General features: G+C 51.8%; 1 protein-coding gene across 6 annotated transcripts in view; it reads right to left on the bottom strand.

The window, feature by feature from the left end:
* Positions 1–24,793, bottom strand: part of PUM1 (pumilio RNA binding family member 1) — an 86,375-nt gene that overhangs the window by 10,076 nt on the left and 51,506 nt on the right. For 3 of the 6 annotated variants that reach the window (XM_077788484.1, XM_077788485.1, XM_077788486.1), the window contains exons 10-18: positions 22,830–22,981; positions 19,526–19,664; positions 18,018–18,161; positions 16,054–16,350; positions 12,281–12,517; positions 5,334–5,601; positions 3,382–3,511; positions 2,422–2,556; positions 968–1,105 (exon numbers count right to left, since the gene is read on the bottom strand). In XM_077788484.1, coding sequence (XP_077644610.1) covers positions 968–1,105; positions 2,422–2,556; positions 3,382–3,511; positions 5,334–5,601; positions 12,281–12,517; positions 16,054–16,350; positions 18,018–18,161; positions 19,526–19,664; positions 22,830–22,981 — 1,640 coding nt within the window. The remainder of the gene's footprint in view (positions 1–967; positions 1,106–2,421; positions 2,557–3,381; positions 3,512–5,333; positions 5,602–12,280; positions 12,518–16,053; positions 16,351–18,017; positions 18,162–19,525; positions 19,665–22,829; positions 22,982–24,793) is intronic. The other 3 variants (XM_077788487.1, XM_077788488.1, XM_077788489.1) reach the window with 1 other exon arrangement.

The raw sequence follows: 24,793 nt of genomic DNA, 5'->3' as shown, positions 1-24,793 counted from the left end.
CAAACTCCCAGTGCAAATTTCAAACCTCAACTCTAGTCAGAATCAAGTTTCCAGGCAGAATCCTGCTTGTTTTGACCCAACCAACCAAATCTCCACTTTGCCCAGACTCCCAGCTCCTGGTTCCTGCTGTAATAGCCCCTGGCTGTCCTCACATGCCTGGGGCAAGTCCTCAAAACTTCCAAGTGCCCCTGCAAAGCCAAGGAAACTGAGGTTGGAACATCCAAAAAGCAGCACTTTTGTACTGGGACCTGAGGCAGGTAGAGTAAAGCCAGCCACAAACTGATACCCAGGACACCAATTCAGGAGAAGACACCAATAAAAAAGCAAAAATCTAAGAGAGTCAAGGACGATTGCCCATTTCTAGATGACACTCCTGCTTCTCCCCTGCTCTGAGCCCCCTGGGAATCAGCATTCAGCATTCCTCTAAGCCACCTGCACAGACAGGGATCAAAATTAAAGTTTGCTCTCCTGTGCATCCCCCGTTTTCCTCTTTGCTCCTTTCAAAGAGAAACAAATCTGAAATGCACAAAGTTCACCAATTCTTTGTGTTATGAGGGTCACCCGTCACTAAAAGGGGATCAGCTCTGGGCTCGGAACTTGCTGGGATTTTACACAAGTGAGGTGATAATTAAGGAATTAATTAAGTTTAGACATAACTAAGGTACCTCAGCAGCAGAAAACTCTGCTCATCACCTTCACTGGGAAGATGGATTAGGGAGAGCCTTGTTTTCCCCTCATCACTCAAAAGTATTCAATAATCCAGGGCAACAGACTCATGCAAGGAGGTTTTATTCTGACAGCTCTGCCCAGAAATGATGGGCACACAGATGTGACCAAGGAGTTTCTGGACTCTCACATGGCTGCATCAACCTTGTAAGTTTGCTAAAACTGAGAATTCCCAAGAGTTGAAGTCCCAGCCACCCTGAGGCTGTTCCGAGCAGGCAGCAGGAGCCGGGCAGGGCCTCACCTGTCCCTTGAAGGCATCGATGATGAACTGCAGGGACTGAGGCTGCACACACTCGATGCACTTCTGCACCACGTGGTTCCCGTTCTGGTCCTTGACGCACTTGAGCACGTGCCCGTCCAGCTCCCGAACCATCTCGTTCTACGGAGGACAGAGCACAAACAGAAAGCACCACCAGCATCCCCAGCTCCGGGAGCACAGCTGGGGATGGGCAGCAATGGCACAGGGGTCGGGGTGCTCCCATGGCCAGGAGAGGAGGCCTGGCTGGACACAGAAACCAGCAGGGAAAATCCTCTCTCGCATCCCGTTCGCAGCCTGGCCTGCTGGGAGGGGCCCTGGAACAGGAGCTTGGAGCTACATTCCAACCCAAACCATCCTGGGATTCTAGGAAGATGAAGCCCTCCTTCTTGATGAGCATCCTCTTCCAAGAATCCAAATTAAAGATCTCCTAACTGAGCCACAGCTTTCCTGTGCATCCCTCATTTTCCTCCCTGCTCCCCCTCAAGAGAAGCAAATCTAAAATGCACAAAGTTCACCAACTCTTTGGGTTAGCAGGGTCACCTATCACTGAAACAGGGTCAGCTCTGAGCTCAGAACTTGCTGGGATTTTACACAGATAATTAAGGAATTAATGAAGTTTAGACATGATTGATGTACCCCAGGTGCAGGGTGGAAGCATCACTCACAAACAGAAATGACACTTTGGGGCATTTTAATGCTTTGACAAGATCTGGGTGAATTCAGTTTTATACTGAATCAAACCCAGGAATTTTGGGAGCACTGAGTACTCAAAAATGCCACTCTGGAGAAGACAATAAATCCTTGGAGCAGCAGTGCTGGAGCCTGGGCAAGGCCCTGCTGACACACTTGGCTCAGGCTCAGCCTAAAGGGAAGGACCACTCTTAAAGCCTCTTTCACATTTTTAATTTCGTAACCTACATTGAGATTTCTGTTACAACCATTCCCAACCCTTCCCAAGCCAGCCTGCCCAGCATATTTTTCATCTCAATTCATTGTTGCCAATACCCTTGAGGAATTGCTTCATTAATGAGCTCTGAGTGGGGCTCTCAGCCACATCTCTCTGAAGCCAGAACGAGGAGCTCCTCATCCATCTCCCTGCAGGAGCACAGGATGCTGACCCACATAGCAGTAACTCAGTGAATATTAAAGGCAAAACTCTTCCTTCAAGGGATTTAAAAATCTCTTTTAATTCACCCTCATTTTCAGTTTTCCCTACACACATGATCTGCTTCCAGGGAATTAACAGAGAAGCAGCCCCATGGCCAGGGAAGGGGAACAAGGAAGTGACAATGACAACCAAGGATGGTGGCACGGACTCGTCACGCACAAGGAACACCACAAGGAACCAAACCAAGGGAACACCAGGCACAAGAGGGACGGGAAGGGACAGCTCAGGAACATCAAACATCAAGAAGAAAGTTAAAATTGAAACTTACAATTACCTGCTGGTCTGGGGGGATGAACTCCAGGGCCTTCTGGATCACCCTGCAGCCGTACATCTGCAGGGCCAGCGACAGCACGTGCCCACGGATGCGCTCTGCCAGCGCCAGCTTCTGCTCCAGGCTGCCAAACTGGGACAGGAGAAACAGTCACTGCAAGGACAAACCCCGTCCTGGCCACGGGCACTGCCCTCCCACCCGCTGAGAAGGATGACAGATCAGCCCCATGGGAACAGGGTGAACTGGCACAGCCAGATGTGTCCTGTGCCTGCCTGCACAGCCCAAAGAGGCTGGAGCCACCAGGGTGAGCAACCAACCCTGGCCAGTCACAGCCCCGGGCTGCCAGAGCTCCAGAAGTGCTGGGACAACGTCTCAGGCACGCACAGGGGGGGAATGCTGGGGTGTGTGGGCAGGGCCAGGAGCTGGATTTGAGCCTTGGGGGTCCCTTCCAGCTCAGGAGGTTCTGTGATTCCGATTCTCAATTACTGGGCAGAAGCACCAGGAACTCCTGGTGAAGGACCAGAGAGAGGGATGGAGGGACACAACACATTCCCAGCAGCTGCTGTTACTGGAGGAGTTTCTCCCTTGCTCCCAAGTCCCGGAGCACTGACAAGCTTTGCTGGATCTGCACCTCACAGAATTCCAGAGTGGTCTGGGCTGGAAGGGACCTTAAGGCTCAGTTCATTCCAACCCCCACCCACTTCCCACTGGAAATTTACCTCTCCTGCAAACGCTGCTGTTTATCGAGACACATTTTGCTTCTCAAAGTGTTACTTTTGGGATGAATCCAAGTCCCACCCCTCAGTCACCCCAGCAGGAAAGATCCAACAGCTTGTGGGGAGGAGATGGTGTCAGTGCTGAAGGTTAGGCAGGGGTTTAGCCTCAAGGCAGGGTTTTCCAGGCTCATCCTCAGCACAGCACAAACCCCAGGATGAGCTGCAGGGAGGGCAGACTCACCTCAAAGAACTTCTGAATGACGTAGTTCCCAAACACATCCACCATGAGCTGATAGGCTGCCTGCAGGATCTCGTTGAACACCAGCTGACGCTCTGCTGGGGTGGCACGCTCCAGTTTCAGCTGAATAAATCTGAAAAACAGGCCTTGGAGTGATGCCACGGGCACATCTGCTCATTCAACCCCTTCCCAAAGCCTCACCCCTGCGTTCCAGAAATGACCATGATAAATCCTATTATGGCATGAAGATTAAGCACTTTCATTAACCTAAGCTTCCTATCACAAGTTAAATATTCAAATTTTAGACATTTTAGTCATCCACAACTTGCAAAGCTCTTCAAACACACTTTATCCAGCCATCTGAAAGCTCAGGGTGGTCACGGCCATGAGGTCCATGGCCACATGTTGGAATCCTCATTCCAAGCAAAGCAGATCTCAATGGAGTAACAGAGGATGGCCTCGTGTCCAGCTGGGTTTTAAACAGAATTAAGCTGTGCCAGTGGGATGAGTGAGCAGGGAAGCAGGGAAGCTCCTTTTCACAGAATTCACAGAACCACTTGTGGGTATTCTCAGAGAGAAATGGAAAGTTTCTAACCAGGCAGAAGCCTGAGAAATTGTTGAGAAGAAGGTAAATAATTCTTTATCTCTCTTGTTGTTCACGTTGTTTATAGTTAGGTTTTGCTACTGTATATCATTCACTGCACACCAATGTGTGAGATGTTTTCACTTCAGGACCAATGGAATTGGTCTGCACGAAGCTCTGTATAGAAGAGATGTATTTTGAAATAAATCAGAATTCTCCTCTCTCTCCTTCTGACTCAAAGTCTCATTCCCATCCAGCCTCAACAGTGTCAACCACTGGGTTGGCAGAGACCTTCCAGACCATCAAGTCCAGCCCAGCCCAGCCCCTCAACTCAACCCTGGCACCCAGTGCCACATCCAGGCTTGTTTCAAACACACCCAGGGATGGTGACTGCACCACCTCCCCGGGCAGCCATTCCAGAACTTTGTCACTCTTGCCATGAAAAACTTTCTCCTGACACCCAGCCTGGATTTCCCTGGGGCAGCTGAGGCTGTGTCCTCTGGTTCTGTCAGCTCCTGGAGAAAGAGCCCAGCCCAGCTGGGCACAGGCACCTTTCAGGAGCCGCAGAGAGCGCTGAGGTCACCCTGAGTCTCCTTTTCTCCAGGCTAAATTTGAATTCCTGCATGTGTCCACAACCCTGGACAACACTCTGAGGCATGCCGAGGGTGGGACTGTTGGGGTGTCTGGGCAGGGCCAGGAACTGGACTGGACAATTCTTGGGGATTCTGAGTGTGACACTTGCTTAGCTTTTCCTGCTTATTCCCTGGTCCTCCTCAGCTTTGGGAAGAGAGACAAAACACAACCACAGAACGCAACCGCAAAACTCAAACATGACATGCAGACACGAAACGCAACTACAAAATGGAACCAAGAAAACACAACTGCAAAACACAACTGTGAAACAGAACCACAAAACATAACCACAAAACACAACTTTGAAAACAAGCCACAAAACGCAACCGTGAAACTCAACCGCGAAACAGAACCGCAAAACAGAACCAACAAAACACAACCGCACAGCACAACTGTGGAACAGAACCACAAAGCAGAATCACAAAACATAACTGCCAAACTCAACCTCGAAACAGAACTGCAAAATGGAACCAACAAAAGTCAACCGCAAAACCCAACCGTGAAACAGAACCGAGAAATGGAACAAACAAAACACAACTGGAAAACACAACTGGGAAACAGAACTACAAAACACAACCACAAAACTCAACCACGGAACGGAACCAACAAAATCCAACCGGAAAACCCAACCGGAAAACCCAACTGGAAAACCCAACTGGAAAACCCAACTGGAAAACCCAACTGGAAAGCACAAGCGATGCTCCCCAAGGAGCAGCCGTGGCCAGGCTGCCCAGCCCACCTGGATCCGTGCTGGTCCTGGGAGAACTCCATGATGTGGCCCGCGATCTCGCGCAGCTGCAGGTTGGGGTAGCGGTTGTTGCGGAAGTCCTCGAGCAGGCGGCTGCGGCCCGAGGGCATCACGTCGGACATGCCGTAGCGCAGGCGGGACGACGGGAACAGCGTGCTGCTGGGGCTGAACAGGCTGGAGGCGCTGCTGGCACTGCGGTACTTGGCCTCCGCCCCCGGCGCCGCCGAGATGTAGCGGCCGCTGCCGTTCGTCAGCCCCCCTGCGAGGGACGGACACGGACGGGATGAGGGAACGGGACATGGATGGGATGAGGGAACAGGACATGGATGGGGATGAGGGAATGGACACGGACGGGATGAGGGAACGGGACATGGACGGGATGAGGGAACAGGACATGGATGGGGATGAGGGAACAGGACATGGACGGGATGACGGAATGGACACGGACGGGATGAGGGAACGGGACATGGATGGAGATGAGGGAATGGACACGGACGGGATGAGGGAACGGGACATGGACAGGATGAGGGAATGGACACGGACGGGATGAGGGAATGGACACGGACGGGATGAGGGAACGGGACATGGACAGGATGAGGGAATGGACACGGACGGGATGAGGGAATGGACACGGACGGGATGAGGGAACGGGACATGGACAGGATGAGGGAATGGACACGGGTGGGATGAGGGAATGGACACGGATGGGATGAGGGAACAGGACACGGGTGGGATGAGGGAATGGACACGGATGGGATGAGGGAATGGACACGGACGGGATGAGGGAATGGACACGGACGGGATGAGGGAATGGACACGGACGGGATGAGGGAACAGGACATGGATGGGATGAGGGAATGGACATGGATGGGATAAGGGAATGGACACAGATGGGATAAGGGAACGGGGAAAGGATGGGATAAGGGAACGCGACACAGATGGGATGAGGGAACGGGACACGGATGGGGATGAGGGAACGGACACGGATGGGGATGAGGGAACGGGACACGGACGGGACGAGGGAACGGGACACGGATGGGATGAGGGAATGGGACATGGACAGGGATAAGGGAATGGACATGGATGGGATAAGGGAACAGGGCATGGATGGGATAAGGGAATGGACACAGATGGGATAAGGGAACGGGGAAAGGATGGGATAAGGGAACGGGACACAGATGGGATGAGGGAACGGGACACGGATGGGATGAGGGAATGGACACGGACGGGATAAGGGAACGGGACATGGATGGAATAAGGGAATGGGGGGTATGAAAAGGGATAAGGGAATGGGACATGGATGGGCCTCATGGGGACAAGGGAACAAAGCATGGATGGGCCTCATTGGGACACAGGGATGTTACACCAGATCCCCGAGTTCTTTTCCAACATGGGGAGGTCTGACATTCAGCTAAGCAGGATTTTGAGGTGGGATTTCTAAGAAGAATTTCTAGGCAGGATTTACTAACTGGAAGGGTGTTCTGGCCCTGGAACTGGCCAAGGACCTTTGGATTCCCTATCCCTGGAGATGTCAAAGGAATTCCTGGGCACGGCACTCAGCTGGGCCGAGTTAATCACTCACAGGTGGGACCCAATGACCCCAAAGGGCTTCTCCCACCTCAATGATCCCATTTTGTGATTCCTGACTAAGCTGAGTGAGCTGCTTGTTGAATTTTTTGCAGGACAATGGACATGTGCAACATATGCACAATCCAGCCTTCATGGAGACTGAGTAGAAGGTCACAGTGCCCTTGAAGGACACAAAAGGAGAAGAACACACTCAACTCCAGATAGTTTAGGGTGTAAAGGCAGACAAGAAAACTGCAGCAAGATGCATGAAGAAGAAAAAAAGCCTAAATTAACCAAAAGTTTAAAATGTGTGCACAGAAGAAGTTAGCCAATCGTGTATTAGCTTGAGGTGTGTGAACAATAGAACACAGTATAAATATAGTTTAGTTTCTGCAATAAATTGGCTTCACTTGATCATATTGATTGTGGTGTGATGTCCTGTTTCTGATCCTCTGCAGCTGCCCACCAAGGAATTAGATGGGGATGTGTCCAAGCATCTGTGGCACTGCTGGATTAGGGCAGGAACAGCTACAGCCTCCAGCAAGGACTCTGATGATCCCTTCTAAATCAGGTTATTCTGTGATTCTGACTCTATTCAATGACATCAAATCTGTGACTGTGGCTTTCTGACAGAGTGGAACAACTTCTGATCCTCCTTCTGTGCCCAGAATGTCTGAACCAGACCAGGGGCAATCCCAACACTCCCAAATTTTAGCTTTTTTGCTATTTCCACACTGCCTTTGCCTCCATCTTATGGGTTTTCCCACCCCTCCTGATGCCCTGGCAAGGACTGAGTTAAAAGAAGTGTGCTGAGGGGTAGGGGATCGATATAAAAGTATAGAAAATGTGGATATAAACCCACAAATCACTATTAAACACATGTAACGCCAATGAATTAACACCAGGAAAGATTTTAAAGCCTTGTGCTTTCACAAATGGTCAAGATTTCTGCAGCCACATTAACAGAGATGCTGTGTGACCCAAAACCAGGAATATGGGGACAGGTGATGCTTCATCCCACAAAGAGAAGCTTTAGCAGAACAAACTTAAACTTTCCAGTGCTGCTTCTCTGCCTGCAATTTTTCAGGATGTGGCTCAGCACAGTGGCAGAGGATTTGATTTCTGCCTTTCCTGCAGGGCTTGGGATCCCTCTGCTGGTGCAGGAGGAGCCTGCATGGATTTTCCTGGGTGGAACCAAGTCCTTCCAGGGAGCACGTCCTGATCACACAGGGACCTGCAGGGCTGAGGTGGGGCAGGGGGAATCCCAGGGAAATGAGCTGCAGGATCTGTGCCACGGACGGGAGAGCTCCAAGGAAACCTTGGCAGGGCTGGCAAGCAGCTGCTGGCAGCTGGGCTGGAATGGAAGTATTCCATAAAAACAGAGCTGAGGGGGCTGCACTCCTCAGCCATCGACAGCTGGAGGAAGCACCCATGCAGGAAACTGGATGAGAATTCTGTATCTAATAACAGCCTAATTAATTATTATTAATTATGATCTCTGTGGCTCACTTCCAGCTCAGGATATTTTGTGATTCTGTATCTCTGAGCTGGGCACATTTCTCTGGAGCTGGTGCCAGAACTCTCCTCTCCCAAGGAAGGGGAAGACCCTTTTTCCTCCCAAGGAAAAGGAGAGCTGAGATCTCCTTGTGCTGCCCTGCAATGGAGTGTCCAGCACCTCCTTCACCCCAGCTCCCACACTGAGCAACTCCCAAAAGCCACCAGGTGATATTCCTGATATTCCTGTCTCCTGGATGGAGCAGGATTGCCACAGGATGAGTAAAGCACTTCCCAGGAGAGGAAACCAAGGAGGGACAAGCTGAGCAATGGGGCACTGATGCTTCCCACACATCTGAAATTCTCATCACTCCCAGTTTTCGTTTCAACACCTGGAGCAAAGTTAAGAGTTGTGACTGAAGGAGAAAATAGTTCCGGGTGGGAAAGGGGAGAGTTTGGCACTGAGCCTGTTGGCTCTTGGTTAAAAGCAGTAAGTACAGAAAATCTGTCAGAGGTTTTCTGACAAAGTCCTAGTCACATGGGGACTCAGACTGACTCCAATTTTGCCCCTGTCTGTCTCTCCTGATGGGAATGCTGACTGAGGCTTCCCCAGGATGCAGAGAACACAGAGATCCGTGGGGAACAAGCTTCCTAAATCCCAATTCTGAACCCCACCAAAGGCCTGAAATCTAAGGGTGCCTCCAGCCCCTCTGTGCCAGGACTTGGTCAGATCCCAGACTTGTGGGATTTTACCAAAATCTATAAAGAAACTGCTCCTTCTTCCCCTGGAGCCAGGCTGGGAGAGCTGGGGGTGCTCCCTGGAGAGGAGAAGCTCCAGGGAGAGCTCAGAGCCCCTGCAGGGCCTGGAGGGGCTCCAGGAGAGCTGGAGAGGGACTGGGGACAAGGATGGAGGGACAGGACCCAGGGAATGGCTCCCACTGCCAGAGGGCAGGGCTGGATGGGAGATTGGGAATTGGGAATTGTTCCCTGGCAGGGTGGGCAGGGGCTGGGCTGGAATTCCCAGAGCAGCTGTGGCTGCCCCTGGATCCCTGGAATCCTGGATCCCTGCTTGTGGGACTACAGGGAAATCAGGGAATGGTTTGGGGTGGAAGAGACCTTAAAGATCATCCAGTGCCACCCCTGCCATGGCAGGGACACTCCCACTGTCCCAGGAGCTCCCAGTGTCCAGCCTGGCCTTGGGCACTGCCAGGGATCCAGGGGCAGCCACAGCTGCTCTGGGAATTCCAGCCCAGCCCCTGCCCACCCTGCCAGGGAACAATTCCCAATTCCCAATCTCCCATCCAGCCCTGCCCTCTGGCAGTGGGAGCCATTCCCTGGGTCCTGTCCCTCCATCCTTGTCCCCAGTCCCTCTCCAGCTCTCCTGGAGCCCCTCCAGGGGCTCTGAGCTCTCCCTGGAGTCTCCTTTTCCCCATCAGAACTGATTTTGTAACAAAGGAAACCAGACCTCCCCTTCCCACTGCCCTCCACTACCGATGAAAGACAAACCTAAAAAACAGAATGACTTTTCATGGATTTCAAAGTCAAATCCCCCTAAATCAGAGCTATCCCAGGTGACACCTGACCTACAGCATCACCGAGCCACTGAGGGGACAAGGCTACAAGGACCGGAATATTTTGGGAAGATGGGAAGCCCCACACTGAGCCTCTGGAGCACAAGCAATTTCTGCGGGTGCTAACTCTAACTTCTTTCCTGAGTTTGTTCCCAGACAGATCCATCTTCCTCTGATCCAGAGTAATTTTTAAGATTCTTTGATTCCAAAGAATTTTTAGGATTTTTGGATTTGCTGCAGGGACAACCAGCTTTTTCCTAGGTTTGAAATCTGCTTCCTCCTCAGGACTAATTTATTGTGGCCATTTAACTGTCAGCCAAGGCCTCCACAGCTGCATAAACAAAGTCAAAATCCTTCCAGTTCTATTCAAGCTCTGAACAAGGCACGATGGTAAATCTAAAGCTGATCTTCAAAAATCAGATTTATGACTATTCCAGCTAACCTGGAGCCAGCATTGGATTTATCACACATGCATGGAATAAACATAATAAATACAGTGTCTGCTGAGGGGGGAAAACTGCTCTGAGAAGCAGAAGTTTTGTTAAACCCAGCAGATTCATGACACAACCAAAATCAAGTGAATTTTTTGAGGAAATATTAAATTACCTGCTGCAGGTGCAACAAATAAACTCTTTGGTTTGTTTATGAGGGAATGAACACTGCAGGAGGTTCAGATGGGCACTGCTTTATTGTTTAATATTTGCCTTATTTATTTTTAAGATTTATTTTATTGTGAGCCATGCAGAAGCTCTTTGAGAAGATTCAGCTGCACAAAGTCATGGATCTTCCCAAAATATTCCTCCTGTGCTTCTGATAAGGCCACACTGATGGGAAATTTTCCAATGTAAACTCATCAAATCCTCAGCTCAAAGCTGAGCACTGCTCCAGGGAATATTGGTTAAAGGAGGAATTGTATTCCAAGCTCATTATTACCAATTTAATGGGTATTTTAAAACATCCCCTTTAAAACCATTTAAATTGAATATAAACTCTTCTGTATTTTATTCCACACAACACTTCTATGTTACAAAGACCAGTGCAAGAAAATCCTGTTTTATAAATACTTGGAAATATTAGCCCTAATTTTTGAGCTGAGGAAATGTCTTAGGCTGGAGGTGTGTGCTCTGTCCCATCTGTCAGAGCTGGGGCAGGGCTCTGCTGCTCTTTGGACACTTTTCTTTCTCTCTCCCACAGCCAATCCTCCCTCCAGGAGATCTCTGCTGTCCATGGCCACTGAGTGTCCCTGCATGGCTGAGAAAATTCCATCATCCATGGGGAGATGCTGCGCCCAGGGGAGGAGCCAAGCATTCCTACCTGGATCCAATCTGACCTGGGAACAGCACAGCAGCCTCTGCCCCCTGCATTCCCAGAGGAGCAGCTTCCTTCCCCCTGCATTCCCAGGGGAGCAGCTTCCTTCCCCTGCATTCCCAGAGGAGCAGCTTTCTTCCCCCTGCATTCCCAGAGGAGCAGCTTCCTTCCCCCTGCATTCCCAGAGGAGCAGCTTCCTTCCCCCTGCATTCCCAGAGGAGCAGCTTCCTTCCCCCTGCATTCCCAGAGGAGCAGCTTCCTTCCCCCTGCATTCCCAGAGGAGCAGCTTCCTTCCCCCTGCATTCCCAGAGGAGCAGCTTCCTTCCCCCTGCATTCCCAGAGGAGCAGCTTCCTTCCCCTGCATTCCCAGAGGAGCAGCTTCCTTCCCCCTGCATTCCCAGAGGAGCAGCTTCCTTCCCCCTGCATTCCCAGAGGAGCAGCTTCCTTCCCCCTGCATTCCCAGAGGAGCCCAGGCCCATCTCCCCCAGCCCTGGAGCTCCAAGGAAAACTCCCCCCTTGTGCAGATCCTGCTCCAGCAGAAGCACAGCTGGCACTGCAGGAGGGCTGAGCCCCCCTGGGATGGGGCTGAGCCACTCCCTGACCCACAGGGGACAGGGCTGCTCTGACCCTGGCACTGCTTTGGTTGTACTATTGCATTGGTATTTTTAATTTTCCTAATAAAGAACTGTTATTCCTGCTCCCATATCTTTGCCTGAGAGCCCCTTAATTTCAAAATTATAATAATTCAGAGGGAGCGGGTTTGCATTTTCCATTTCCAGGGAGGTTCCTGCCTGCCTTAACAGAAACCCATCTGTTCAAACCAAGCCAGGAAAAAGGAGGAGAAATGGAAACCTGTTCCCAGCTGAACCCTGCAGGACACACACACCAGGAGGGCTGCACTTGAACTCCAGATTATTTTCCACCTAAATGATTGTGAGCCCCTCCCACAACTCGGGGAATCAGGGATGCCCCAGGAGAGCAGAGCGGGGCTCTTACCCAGGTTGAGGCTGGAGGAGGATCCGTGTGAGGACAGGGAAGGAGGAGGAGTCTGCGAGTGGCCGGGGCCCTGGCTGGGCAGGGGCATGCCCACGGGCCCGGGGGAGGAGGAGAAGCCCAGGCCGTTGTAGAAGCTGTGCCCGATGGGGGTCAGGCTGCTCGAGGTCCTCTTGTACAGGTCAGTGCTGCCCGTCAGCGAGTCCCGGCGCGAGCCGCTGCCCGTGGTGGAGTTGGCCACTGGAAAAACGGGAAGAATGGGAGATGCCACCAGCCCCAGTGCCGGAGAGCCACCGCCCCGCTGCACTGGGCTGCTGCTTGGGAAAGTGATCAAATACTGTCATTAAAACCAGTCAGTCATTAAAACCACGTTGTTAATGATCAAATGGCTAAAAAAAATTATCTAGGATCTTGTCTTTGCCTTCAGTACTTTGGAGGTTTTATTGTGACAGAGCACACGGAGAAACAGCTCCAAAAATCCCTGAGTAGAAAGGTCAAAGGATAAAAATCTCCCTAAAGGAAGGGACCAGGCTTTGGGGACACACTGAGACCTTTGGGGACACACTGAGACCTTTGGGGACACACTGAGACCTTTGGGGACACGCTGAGACCTGTGGGGACATGCTGAGACCTTTGGGGACACACTGAGACCTTTGGGGACACGCTGAGACCTGTGGGGACACACTGAGACCTTTGGGGACACGCTGAGACCTTTGGAGACACACTGAGACCTGTGGGGACACAGTGAGACCTTTGGGGACATGCTGAGACCTTTGGGGACACACTGAGACCTTTGGGGACACGCTGAGACCTGTGGGGACACGCTGAGACCTGTGGGGACACGCTGAGACCTTTGGTGACACGCCAAGACCTTTGGAGACACACTGAGGCCTTTGGGGACACACTGAGACCTTTGGGGACACGCCGAGACCTTTGGGGACACGCCGAGACCTTTGGGGACATGCTGAGACCTTTGGGAACACGCCGAGCACTCTGGGGACATGGCGAGTACATTGGGGACACACTGAGACCTCTGGGGACACCCCAAGCACTTGGGGCACGCCGAGCCCTTTGCTCTGGCCCTTCAGGAGAAGGCTTGAGCTCCCCAGAGCTCCTTCCCCCCACATTCCCAGGATGAGGGAGACTGAACTCCCCCTCCTGTTTGTTCCTGGCCAGCAGAGCTGAAGCACAGCCCCAGGAGTTTTCCCTGTTTGCTCCTGGGCACACCTCCCTGAAATCCCTGTGCTCACCTGTCAGCACATGAGAAATCAGCTCCTGTTTGCCCCCAGCCTTATGGAGCTGGAAATCAGAATTCAATTTCACTCCTAACCCCCATGGTTTTTAAGAGCTGTCTCAATAGGCAAATACAAACTCTTTAAATGCACTGTCAACTTGTGGGGTAAAAAAATCAATTTTGCATTAAAATCTTGTTTAATAAACAGTGAAATTGTTAACTGCAATGAACTGATCATCTTTGGTGAGTGCACACAGGCTCCAGAAGCAGCAGGATCAGAGTTTTATTCATTGATTGAAGGAAAACAACTTTGTGCATCTTGGCACTGAGCAAACCACTCATGGAATTCAATTAGTTAAATAAACTGAGGAAGAGAAGCAAATGCTTTGTTTACCTGGAACCAAGATGGTTCCAATTCTCAAGGCTGGGTTGAAGAGAAATATTTAGAATAACTTTTTTCTTGCAAACTGTTCCTCTCTGAGGTAACAGCACCTCCCTGAGCCTGTCCTGATGGAGCCAGGTTGGAACCTGCCCCACACACCGATGAGAGCAGCAATGTTCAGGACATAATTACAGCCCTGAGACTGAGCAGTAATTAAAACAAGTGTTCCACTTCAAAAAATCACAAACCTAAGGGAAAAAAAAAGCCCTAAAAACCCACAGACACCTCTGGATGGGCTTGATTCTGAAAGGAGCCTTGGTCTCCAGCTGCCCAGCAACATCAAAGCATGGATGGGAGGTGTCTACAACCAGAGTGATTCTTTTGGTGTGTGATGGGAACAATTCCCAGAATAAAGCACAGAAACCACCTCAGATCAGCTTTTTTAAAGTCATGAGGAGTTCCTCAGCCTTTACTCACCTGCCTGAGAGGGGCTGGCACACTCTGGAACCAATTCCTGTCAGCCCAGTACTCCACATGAAGGGAAGAACTCTTCCAAGTTAATTACTCTGCTACTGCTAATTATCACCTACTAAAAGCATTTTTGCCAAGAACTGCTTCAGATTTTGAAGCCTGAAGTAGTCCCTAAAGGAAAATTCACAGTTAGGCCAGGATGGATGAGGAGGGCTCAGCTCAGAGCACAAACTCCTGGAATCTGGAGTTCTCCTCGTGCTCCTTTTCCCAGGTGTGGGAATCCTTAAAATCAGAGGGTTTTGGGAAAGCTGCAAAAGGCAAGCCTCAGAAACAGCAGAACTGTGATCAGCGCTAAGCAGGAGCCATAAGATTTGTCAGCAGAAAAATTATACAAGAAGTAGAAAGTAAAGACATAGAAAAATGGTCTGTGTATTAATGCTTGAATAACTCCCTAGGTTACAGAAAAGTGTATCTGGTGAGATATTAGGAAGTTCTAAGCTTAATAACGGAGCTCTGTGCATTGTATCTCAAGGATTCCAAGCAGGTATTGTATTTGAAAGAAGCAAGCAATGTTTTAACCAAAAGTACGTGTGCTTCTAGTGGTTGGACAGAACTACTGTCAATATGTTTTTGCTTTGTGTGATTGGTCAAAATTTACCTTTAGTAAGATCTGTCCTGCCACTGTGTCAGGGTCAACCCCTGAATATTGCCTCATATTTTTCCTCAACATTACCAAGCACTCTGCTCCGCTGAGGTTTCTTCCCTCTTTTGCTGCTCATCGAAAGCCTTATGGGCATTTTGGCTAACTGGAGCTGCCTCTTCTAATCAATGTTCTGTATTCCTCCATGTCTTGCCTGCCCCCAGGGCTGCTGCGGTCCCTGGGGTGCACTGTGGGCACTTTCAGATCCCCAGGAGCTCCTTGCACATGCTCCCTTTCCCATATCCATATACAAACTTTTCAAGTGAGCTGTAACATTGAGCTGTGTGTCTGCTGGGGCACGTGAGCTGCTGGCATCTTCCCATGTCAGAACCACAACACAAGACTGATGCTGGAAAACGAACAGCTCCAGAGGCGTCCCTCAGCAGCCCCGTCCTGATGGGGATCTGTACCCAACCCCTGGCTGGCAGCACTGAAAGCTGCACCCCTCACCTGCCGGGCATCCTCAGCTGCCTGGCACCCCTCACCGGCCCTGCACCCCTCACTGGCCCTGCACCCCTCACCTGCCCTGCTCTGCCCCCCTCACCTGCCCTGCTCTGCACTCTTCACCTGCCCTGCACCCTCACCTGGCCCACTCTGCACCCTCACCTGCCCCGCTCTGCACCCTCACCTGCCCCACTCTGCACCCTCACCTGCCCTGCTCTGTACCCTCACCTGCCCCACTCTGCACCCTCACCTGCCCTGCTCTGTACCCTCACCTGCCCCACTCTGCACCCTCACCTGCCCTGCTCTGCACCCTCACCTGCCCTGCTCTGCACTCTTCACCTGCCCTGCACCCCTCACCTGCCGGGCACCCTCAGCTGCCTGGCACCCCTCACTGGCCCTGCACCCCTCACCTGCCCCACTCTGCACCCTCACCTGCCCTGCACCCCTCACCTGCCCCACTCTGCACCCTCACCTGCCCTGCACCCCTCACCTGCCCCACTCTGCACCCTCACCTGCCCTGCCCCTTCCCCTGCCCTGCCCCTCACCTGCGGTGCCGAAGCCGCCCAGCGCCGAGCCCAGCGTGGCTCCCAGGGAGCTGCTGCTGCCGAAGCCCAGCGAGGTGTTGGCGGGCTGGGCAGAGCCCTGCGAGAAGAGCGAGCTGCTCTGCGAGTTGCTGCTCAGGGAGCTGTTGCCGTAGAAGGAGCTGGAGGCCAGGTTGCTGGTGGGCTGCTGCTGGGGCTGGGGCTGCGGCTGCTGCGTGCCCAGGGGTCGGAAGGGGCCGTTGGTGGTCCCTGCCAGCCCTCCTGCCGCTCCGTTGGCCGACGCCGCGGCCGCTGCCACGGCTGGGGAACACAAAAATGAGCAAAAGTTGGAGAAGCCACTGAAAAAAAGTCCATTTTCATCACCCTTCTGGGAGTTAAAACTTAGCGGGTTGCTTTGAATTGTTACAGGTTTTTTCTTTCAGGACCAAACGCTGCATAAATCTGTTTGTTGTAAGTGAGCTGCCCACAGCCCCCAGACAAGCCCAGCTGTTCTTGCTGCTCTTGTGCTGTTGGAGCTGCACGGATCAAAACCAGAAATGGTTCTTTCTCCAAAGATCCAAGAGTCCAATCAGTGCAGCCCTGCACTCACAAGGGCCAGATAAGAACCTGAGTTTTGAAATAATTGGAAATAATCCTTCAGCACATGAAACATGAACTTGCAGTGCCAAGAACATCGAACCCGAGGACTTCTGGCTTTCAGCCAGTTCCAAAGTTAAGAAAAAAAGCAAAATAAACAAGAGCTACAAGAAAACAATTAAAAGTCCCGTTTCATAATCTGAGCCCAGTGCTGGCAGGCACTGCTCACACCAACAGATTCAAAAATCCTTTTAAAAGCCCTGAACTCCCAAGGAACCCAAATAAATGCTGAATCAACTCATGGGAAAGGTCATTTTTGGCATGGTGGTATGATAAAGCACAAATCAGGGAATGGTTTGGGTTGGAAAGGACCTCAAAACTCATCCAGTGCCACCCCAGGGACCCCTCCCACCGTCCCAGGAGCTCCCAGCCTGGCCTTGGGCACTGCCAGGGATCCAGGGGCAGCCACAGCTGCTCTGGGAATTCCAGCCCAGCCCCTGCCCACCCTGCCAGGGAACAATTCCCAATTCCCAATCTCCCACCCAGCCCTGCCCTCTGGCAGTGGGAGCCATTCCCTGGCTCCTGTCCCTCCATCCTTGTCCCCAGTCCCTCTCCAGCTCTCCTGGAGCCCCTCCAGGCCCTGCAGGGGCTCTGAGCTCTCCCTGGAGCCACTGGGAATTCTGATGGCTCCAGCAGGTAGAAAAGCTGGTGCCAGGGGGCAAATTTAAATACCTGCCATGAAACTCTACAAAATCATTCCAGTTCCTGCTCCTCCCCGTCTCCGTGGCTGCTCCGGAGGCTCAGCCCAAGTTGAGCACAGAGGATGTTTCTCAACAACCATCCCTGGATGGATCTCAGTGAGGGCAAGTTTGTCATCACTGCCAGCGGAGCACGGAGGGGTGGGGACACTGGGGACACAGCAGGCACTTGGAGGGACCTGAAGGCACCTGTCTGAAGCACTGTGGGAGCCAGGACTCACCTGCCTGAGCAGGAGGGGACAGGACTCACCTGCCTGACCCAGGGAGGGGACAGGACTCACCTGCCTGAGCAGGGAAGGACAGGACTCACCTGCCTGACCCAGGGAGGGGACAGGACTCACCTGCCTGAGCATGAGGGGACAGGACTCACCTGCCTGAGCAGGAGGGGACAGGACTCACCTGCCTGAGCAGGGAAGGACAGGACTCACCTGCCTGAGCAGGAGGGGACAGGACTCACCTGCCTGAGCAGGAGGGGACAGGACTCACCTGCCTGAGCAGGGAAGGATGGGACTCACCTGCCTGAGCAGGGAAGGACGGGACTCACCTGCCTGAGCCAGGGAAGGGACAGGACTCACCTGCCTGAGCAGGAGGGGACAGGACTCACCTGCCTGAGCAGGGAAGGACGGGACTCACCTGCCTGGGCTGCAGAGGAGCTGATGATGACAGGGGCAGGGGCCACCAGGCGCACGGGAGCCCCCAGGCCGTTCCTGGCCCCGGCATTGACCACGAGGGCTCCTGTTTGGTCATAATAGGCAGCAGGAGCCAGCACTGGGTAACCTGCAGAGGCAAGCACAGGTGACAGGGCAGGTGACAAACACATCAGTCATGTCCAGGTGAGTGCAGCGCAAGAGGTTTTTAAAGGAAAAGCTGAATGGGAAAAAAAAGAAGCAAGAACAGCCCTGCTTTCCCCAAAAATGTCCACGATTTTACACTAAGAATTGCAGGTAGAAAAGACCTTTTGCCCCGCGAATCCTTCCTATTACACTGTCACCAGTGCAAATTCAGCTAAAAAGAGGTTTAAAATACAAAAGCTCCATTTCTGTTCCATGTACAACATGTGCTGGGATTGCTCAGAGCTGGGGCTGCCAGGGTGCACCCACAGGGAACTTCCACTTCTGTATTTTGGAAGGTTGGAACCATAAAATATTCTTTAATGCATGTAAATAAACTCTTATAAATGTTGGTGATACACACAGCAGCAGACTGAGAGAATACAGTGATTTAGGCACCTTATTAGGGAATTCTACATTAAATGAAAACAATAAAATTAAATGCAGTGACTCTCTAAGGTGAGGGGTCACTAAGAGAATGTTCCCTGGGAATATTTGCTTTGCAAATACAGGTACAAACATATATCTATAATTGTATATATGTGTGTATTTGCTTTGCAAATACAATCCAAATAACAGAGATTAAAGGAAATCTGCAGACTGCTGGAAATCTGCACAGTTCACTCTGTAACTTAATACTGCAACGTTCTTCTTAAACAACAGAAAAACCCAATTAACAAGGATGTGACTGTGCCTGAAACCGAAATAATCCATTTTTCCTTCCAGTTGACCAGCAGGATATATCTGCACATTATTCTAATGAGCTCAGGTTTGTGCTTTGCCATCGCAATAATGTCCTGAATAACTGCATTTCAGCTGCATTTTACCCCAAAGCCCTCAGGGATCAGAGTCAGAATTCCCACAGCAGCTCCTCCAATGAAGAGCTAGAAATGAGAACTAAACCCTGCTCCTTTTAATCCCTTTTCTTTCCCTGTTTTTAAGCTTCTTGGAAGAGCAATCATGGAAGGAAGCCCTTGTAAAGTCAAGCACCTGGCAGGGATGAAGAGCTGAGATGAATGAAGGGGACCAAGAAACCTCTGAGGTTTAAAATACAGACCCCTTAAGCTTGAACGATCCACAGAAAAATCTGGAGGTGATTTTCCACAGGAGCCATGGATTCTTGGAGCACAGTGCAGGCACAGGGAGATAACACTGCTGTCACCTGTGCCACAAGGTCACCTGAGACCCCTCAGTGCCGCCAACCCCGCAATGAACCCCCAGAGCAACACAAGCAGGCACTGCTGTGCCAGGCAGAGGCAGCCCTGGGAGATGCCACTCGCCAGGCTCTCCCTGGCCCGGGAATGCTGGTACCTGGCATTCCTGCTGCCAGCCCCTGGCCGAAGGCCAGCGCGGAGTTGACGGCGGCGGCGGCCACCAGAGGATCGGTCTGCTGGCCCTGCTGGTTCTGGTTGGGAGTCAGGGGACGCTGGCTGGCCCCTCCACGGAGCACCTGGAGAGGACAGAACAGCCACAGGGTTACTCTGGATCCAGGAGAGAGCCACAGTCACCAGGCAGGAGCAGCACCAGGGGGGAAACCTCTCCTTTGCTCTTAATTCACTTTTCTTCACATTCAAAAAGGATCTGGAGGGGCTGGAGTGAGTCCAGGGAAGGAAAGGGAGCTGGGGAGGGGCTGGAGCCCCAGGAGAGGCTGAGGGAGCTGGGAAGGGGCTGGAGAATCCCTGAGGGAGCTGGGAAGGGGCTGGAGAATCCCTGAGGGAGCTGGGAAGGGGCTCAGCCTGGAGAAGAGGAGGCTCAGGGGGACCTTGTGGCTCTGCACAGCTCCTGACAGGAGGGGACAGCCGGGGGGTCGGGCTCTGCTCCAGGAACAGGGACAGGAGGAGGGAACGGCCTCAGGCTGGGCCAGGGCAGGCTCAGGGGGGATTTTGGGAAAATTCCTTCACTGAGGGGTGGTCAGGCTTTGGAACTGGCTGCCCAGGCAGTGGTGGAGCCCCCATCCCTGAAGTGTGCAAACACACACAGAGGGGTGCCTGGAACAGGGGGCAGTGCTGGGTTAATGCTCGGGCTTGATCAGAGAGCTTCTCCAACCTTTCTAGTTCCCTGACCCCACCTCTAACTCTCATCCTCTGCCACAAGTGTGTACAAGCCACCTGCCCACCCCAGCTAACGTCTGGTGCCTGTCACCACAGCCCCACTAAAAGCCCTCTGAGCAGAAACCTTCCAAGCCCAGCTCAGGAGCTGGGGTTGGGTGACAGGAGGTGTCCCCAAGCCACCAACCCCTGTAGAGGGCAGAGACCTGGAGACACAAGACTTAAATCGAAGGAAATCATGACCACAGAGCCCCCAGTGGGGTTTGTAGGGACGAGCTGCTGTGGTGGGGGTCCTTCAGAAGGGATGGTGGCCGAGTGGCCACCCTGCAGTTACCTGGGACAGGCTTGGTTTGGCAGAGCCTCGCTCAGAGCTGGGGCAGGAATCTGCAGCTCAGCTTATTGAACGAGCCAGCCCTGTGTCCTCAGCACATCCTGCTGCAAAGGTGACATCGTGGGTGTCACCTGCTCGAGTTATTAAGAGCAAAAACCGACTCTGTGCACGGAGAGGCTGGGGAGGATCCCGAGGTTCAGTGACTGGGATGTGCCCCCGAGCCTGCAGGAACCTACTGCAATGGTGGGGACACAAGACACGATGGACTGTGGGCCTGGCTAACATAAAGCCTTGGCAAAAGGAAACAGAACTTTGAAAATTAGACCTAAACTGCAAGAAAAAAGAAAATCCCACTGAATTCTGCAAGCAAGAGATGCTGTTATATGCATAAGTTTGTGTATGTGACTTTAACCTAATTACTGCAGCACACATTACTAGTCTCCCTAAATTAGTATGTAAGTGTTTGTATCCCACAATAAAATCGGATTCTGATCACTTAATCCTGATCACTGTTGCCAGACCCAACAGGAACCCTCCAGCCCAGGCAATCTCTGGGAGCCAAGAATTCCAGGGGGTGCAGACTGCAGCACTGGAATGCTGGTGGGTTTTATTAACACACTATTAAGATGTCACAAGGGTGACAAATCAAGCGTCCACACTCTGCTCCAGGTTCCCAAAGCCTCTGCCTCAGCACTTTTAATGCAAACAATCCCTGCTGCATCCCCTCAGAGCGAGGTTTGCATTCCAAACTCTGCTCCCGAGCCCACTCACGCCTGCTCCACAGCCATAAAAGTAATGAAACATCCCATAAAAGCCACTGGCACTGAGATATTTTATTTTAATAGCCTGGGCCTTTGCAGAAGCTTTCTCAGCTCGTGCTTGCTGAATCTGTAGAGGCCTTAGAACACCTCCTGATATGGGGGTTTGGTTTTCAAAGGATTTTCAGCTTCTGAGCTGAAAGATTCAGCTGCCAGTTGCTCTTTATTCTGCCACCTCCATCACCAAGGACTAGACAGGAGAGCTGCTGAGGGACTGAAGCCCAGCTCTGGCTCCTGGTGATTGCCCCTCACACACCAGCAGCAGCAGAGGTTTGCTGCTGCACAGCTCAGGCCATTCCCAGCCTGGCCCACTGGTGTTTTAAAGCACTGACACTCAGTAATTCAGCACCCCTGTCCACGTGCCACTCTCCACGTGCATGACAGATAAAACAAATTACAAATGTACAGATGGTCCTGTCCCTTTGTCTTTAGGAGAGGCCAAAGGGCTTTCTCCTCATTTAAAACTACTCAGAGCTGAGGTCAGGATCAGTCATGGAAAAATCAGGGGTTTGAATGGGTCAGGGGAGGCTTGGCTTGGGTTTTACACAGAATCAGCTGGGCTGGAAAGACTTTGAGATCACCGAGTCCCACCTAAGAGCTGACACCACCCTGTCACCAGACCATGGCACCAAGTGACAAAGTGACATCCAGGCTCTCCTAAAACCCCTCCAGGTACGGGGACTCCGCTCCAGTGGGCAACCCTGTACATTATCCCATCACCCTTCTGGGAAGAAATTCTCCTTGATGCTGCTCCCCCAGAGAGAATGGGCATGAGCATGGGCATGGGAATGGAATGGGCATGGGAGTGAGTACAGGCATGGGAGCAGGCATGAGAATGATATGGGAATGGGCACGAGCATGGGCATGGGAATGGAATGGGCACAGGAATGGGCATAGGAATGGAATGGGCATGGGAGTGAGTACGGGCATAGGAGCAGGCATGGGAATGATATGGGAATGGGCACGAGCATGGGAATGGGCATGGGAATGGAATGGGCATAGGAATGGGAATGGGCATGGGAATGGAATGGTAATGGGCATGAGAGCAGGCATAGGAATGGGCATAGGAATGGGCACAGGCATGGGGGCAGGGGAATGGGACTGGGAATCAGTGCATGGGAATCAGGGCATGGGTACTGGAATGGGAATCAGAATGGGAATGGGCACATGGGAATGGGAAGGGGCATGGGAATGAGAATAGGGCATGGGAATGGGCACATGGGAATGGGTATGGGAATAGGGCATAGAAATAGGTGTAGGAATGGGCACGGATGGCCCTGAGGCTGCAGAGTTTGGACAGCGCTGCCAGGGATGGCAGCTGGGAATGCTGGGGTCTGTGCAGGGCCAGGGGATCCCCATGGCCCCTGGGGGTCACTCCAGCTGAGGACACTGCCCAGGGGCAGGAGGCCAGGCCTTACCTGCTGCTGGCCCTGCTGTGTCTGCTGCGTGCTCTGCTGGCTGGCCGAGTTGGTGGCGGCGGCGGCGGCGGCCGCCTGCTGCTGGAAGAGGCTGGCAGGATAAACTCCCCAGGGAGTGACTCCATAGTACTGGTGAGGGACCACAGCTGGACCTGGAACACAGCAGGGGCACCGTGAGCTCCTGGGGGGGCAAGGGGCACACAGCACCCCGAAAACACCTGCCCATCGTGGCTCCTTTAACGTGTGAAACCCTCTGCAGACACAGAGGGATCTGGCATTTGGGTCGCACAATTTATAAAGTTTCAAGTCAGACCTGGAATTTCATCCCTGCACGAGGTCAAACTCTGCCAGCAGTGATTCCATGTTTTTATTGGTGTGCCCTGGTTTTACAGAGAAGGAAGAAAAGTCTCCAAGCCCAGCAGAGGAACCTTGTTTCAAGCACAGAGATCACTACTCATCCCAGCTGACATTCACAGCTCACTGCATCCACCTTCAGCTCCCCAACAAATCACCAAATCCTCTTCACAGCTGGTGTGCATCAACCCTCAAGTACTAAAATGCTTTTTCCAGCCCTGCTTTGCATTTGCAAATCTCCCCCCCCAAAAAAAAAAAAAAAAAAAAAATCATCATCGTCATCATTATCATCATCATCATCTTGGAGAGCAGCAGCAAAGGCCTCACTTTTGAAGATTCCTTGTGTTTATCGTGCCTCAGGACACCACAGAAATTTGGAGATAGCAGAATGGCAGCCTCTCTCCTTGAATAATCCCAGTTAGAATAGGGCTGAGGAGGCTCTCAGTGCTGGAGGGAGGAGCCCTTCCCAGCCAATAACACAGATGGGAATCCAATAGTATTTTTTAATACAACTGTTTGGAATCTGTAGGAAAAGTCAGCAGAAAAGCAGAAGTGTTCCCTGTGATTCCCAAACACATCCCCCATTCCAAGGCTTCCTCCCCACAGCAGGAATAGCTCAGGCAGAGCCAGAGTCAGGTGTGACACTGGAATAAACAAATCTTTAGAGAACCTTGGTCATGTCTGGAGTAAAACCATATTTTTTTCTTTTCAAAGAGAGACACCGAGCACTTGGGCTCTGCCCAAGTCTGTGATTCCACAGAAAATGAAGGATGACACAAAAAGGGAGGTGCAAACAGTGTTCAGTGTTAGCCTGGCTGTGACAACAGGGGGAAATCCTGGAAGTCCCTTTTCCTTTTGGTTTTTTGATCCTTTCTTCTTGAGTTTTTAATACAGCAACAGGCTCAGCCGAACTCCTGCAGAATATCAAGGAGCTGGATGAGCTCCTGCTCCCACATCCACACTTCAGAACATTCATTCCATGTTTTGTGCCAAATATTAAGTTCATATTTCAAACATGTAAGGGTTACTCTCAAATTACTCTGGTTTTAACTACTGTGCTTTCCCCAAATTTAGGATTGAGGTGCCCAGCTCTGTGCACAGCAGGGAGGTGCTGGCTAATTCCAGGCAGATGCTGAACGCCTGAATTTGTATCTCACCCCAAAGCCCATCCTTGCTGAATTTACAGAATCAGAGAGCCTGATCTGCTTCTCCTACTCAGATCTGGAGCAGCAACCACTCATTTCTTACCTTCCAACCTGGATATTCATGAGCAGTGCAGCTAAAATGGAAAAAAAAAAAACCCACAGCAAATGGATCAGTGCCACGAAGGTGGTGCCTGTGGTGCCTCAGCAGGCACAGACAGGTAAGCAGGAGTGGTTTTAACCTCTTTATAATCACTGAATGCACATCAGACCCCAGCTCCCAGGGTTCTCCTGCACCCAACAGGGCAACAGCTACAACTGCTCCCTTTTAATGCAAGTCATTAACCTGCATCTGCCCTCAGGCTGCTGGAAGTTGCTGCAATCCCTTCATCTGGGCAAAATCTGGGCATCTCTCTGGGACATTTTAGTCTCAGCTCTAATTATCAACCAAGCACAGCCTAGATGGGC

The sequence above is a fragment of the Lonchura striata genome, chromosome 26 (assembly GCF_046129695.1).
Source record: "Lonchura striata isolate bLonStr1 chromosome 26, bLonStr1.mat, whole genome shotgun sequence".
NCBI lineage: Eukaryota > Metazoa > Chordata > Aves > Passeriformes > Estrildidae > Lonchura > Lonchura striata.
Note: the sequence above shows the minus strand (reverse complement) of the source record. Positions and strands in the feature narration are given on the sequence as shown.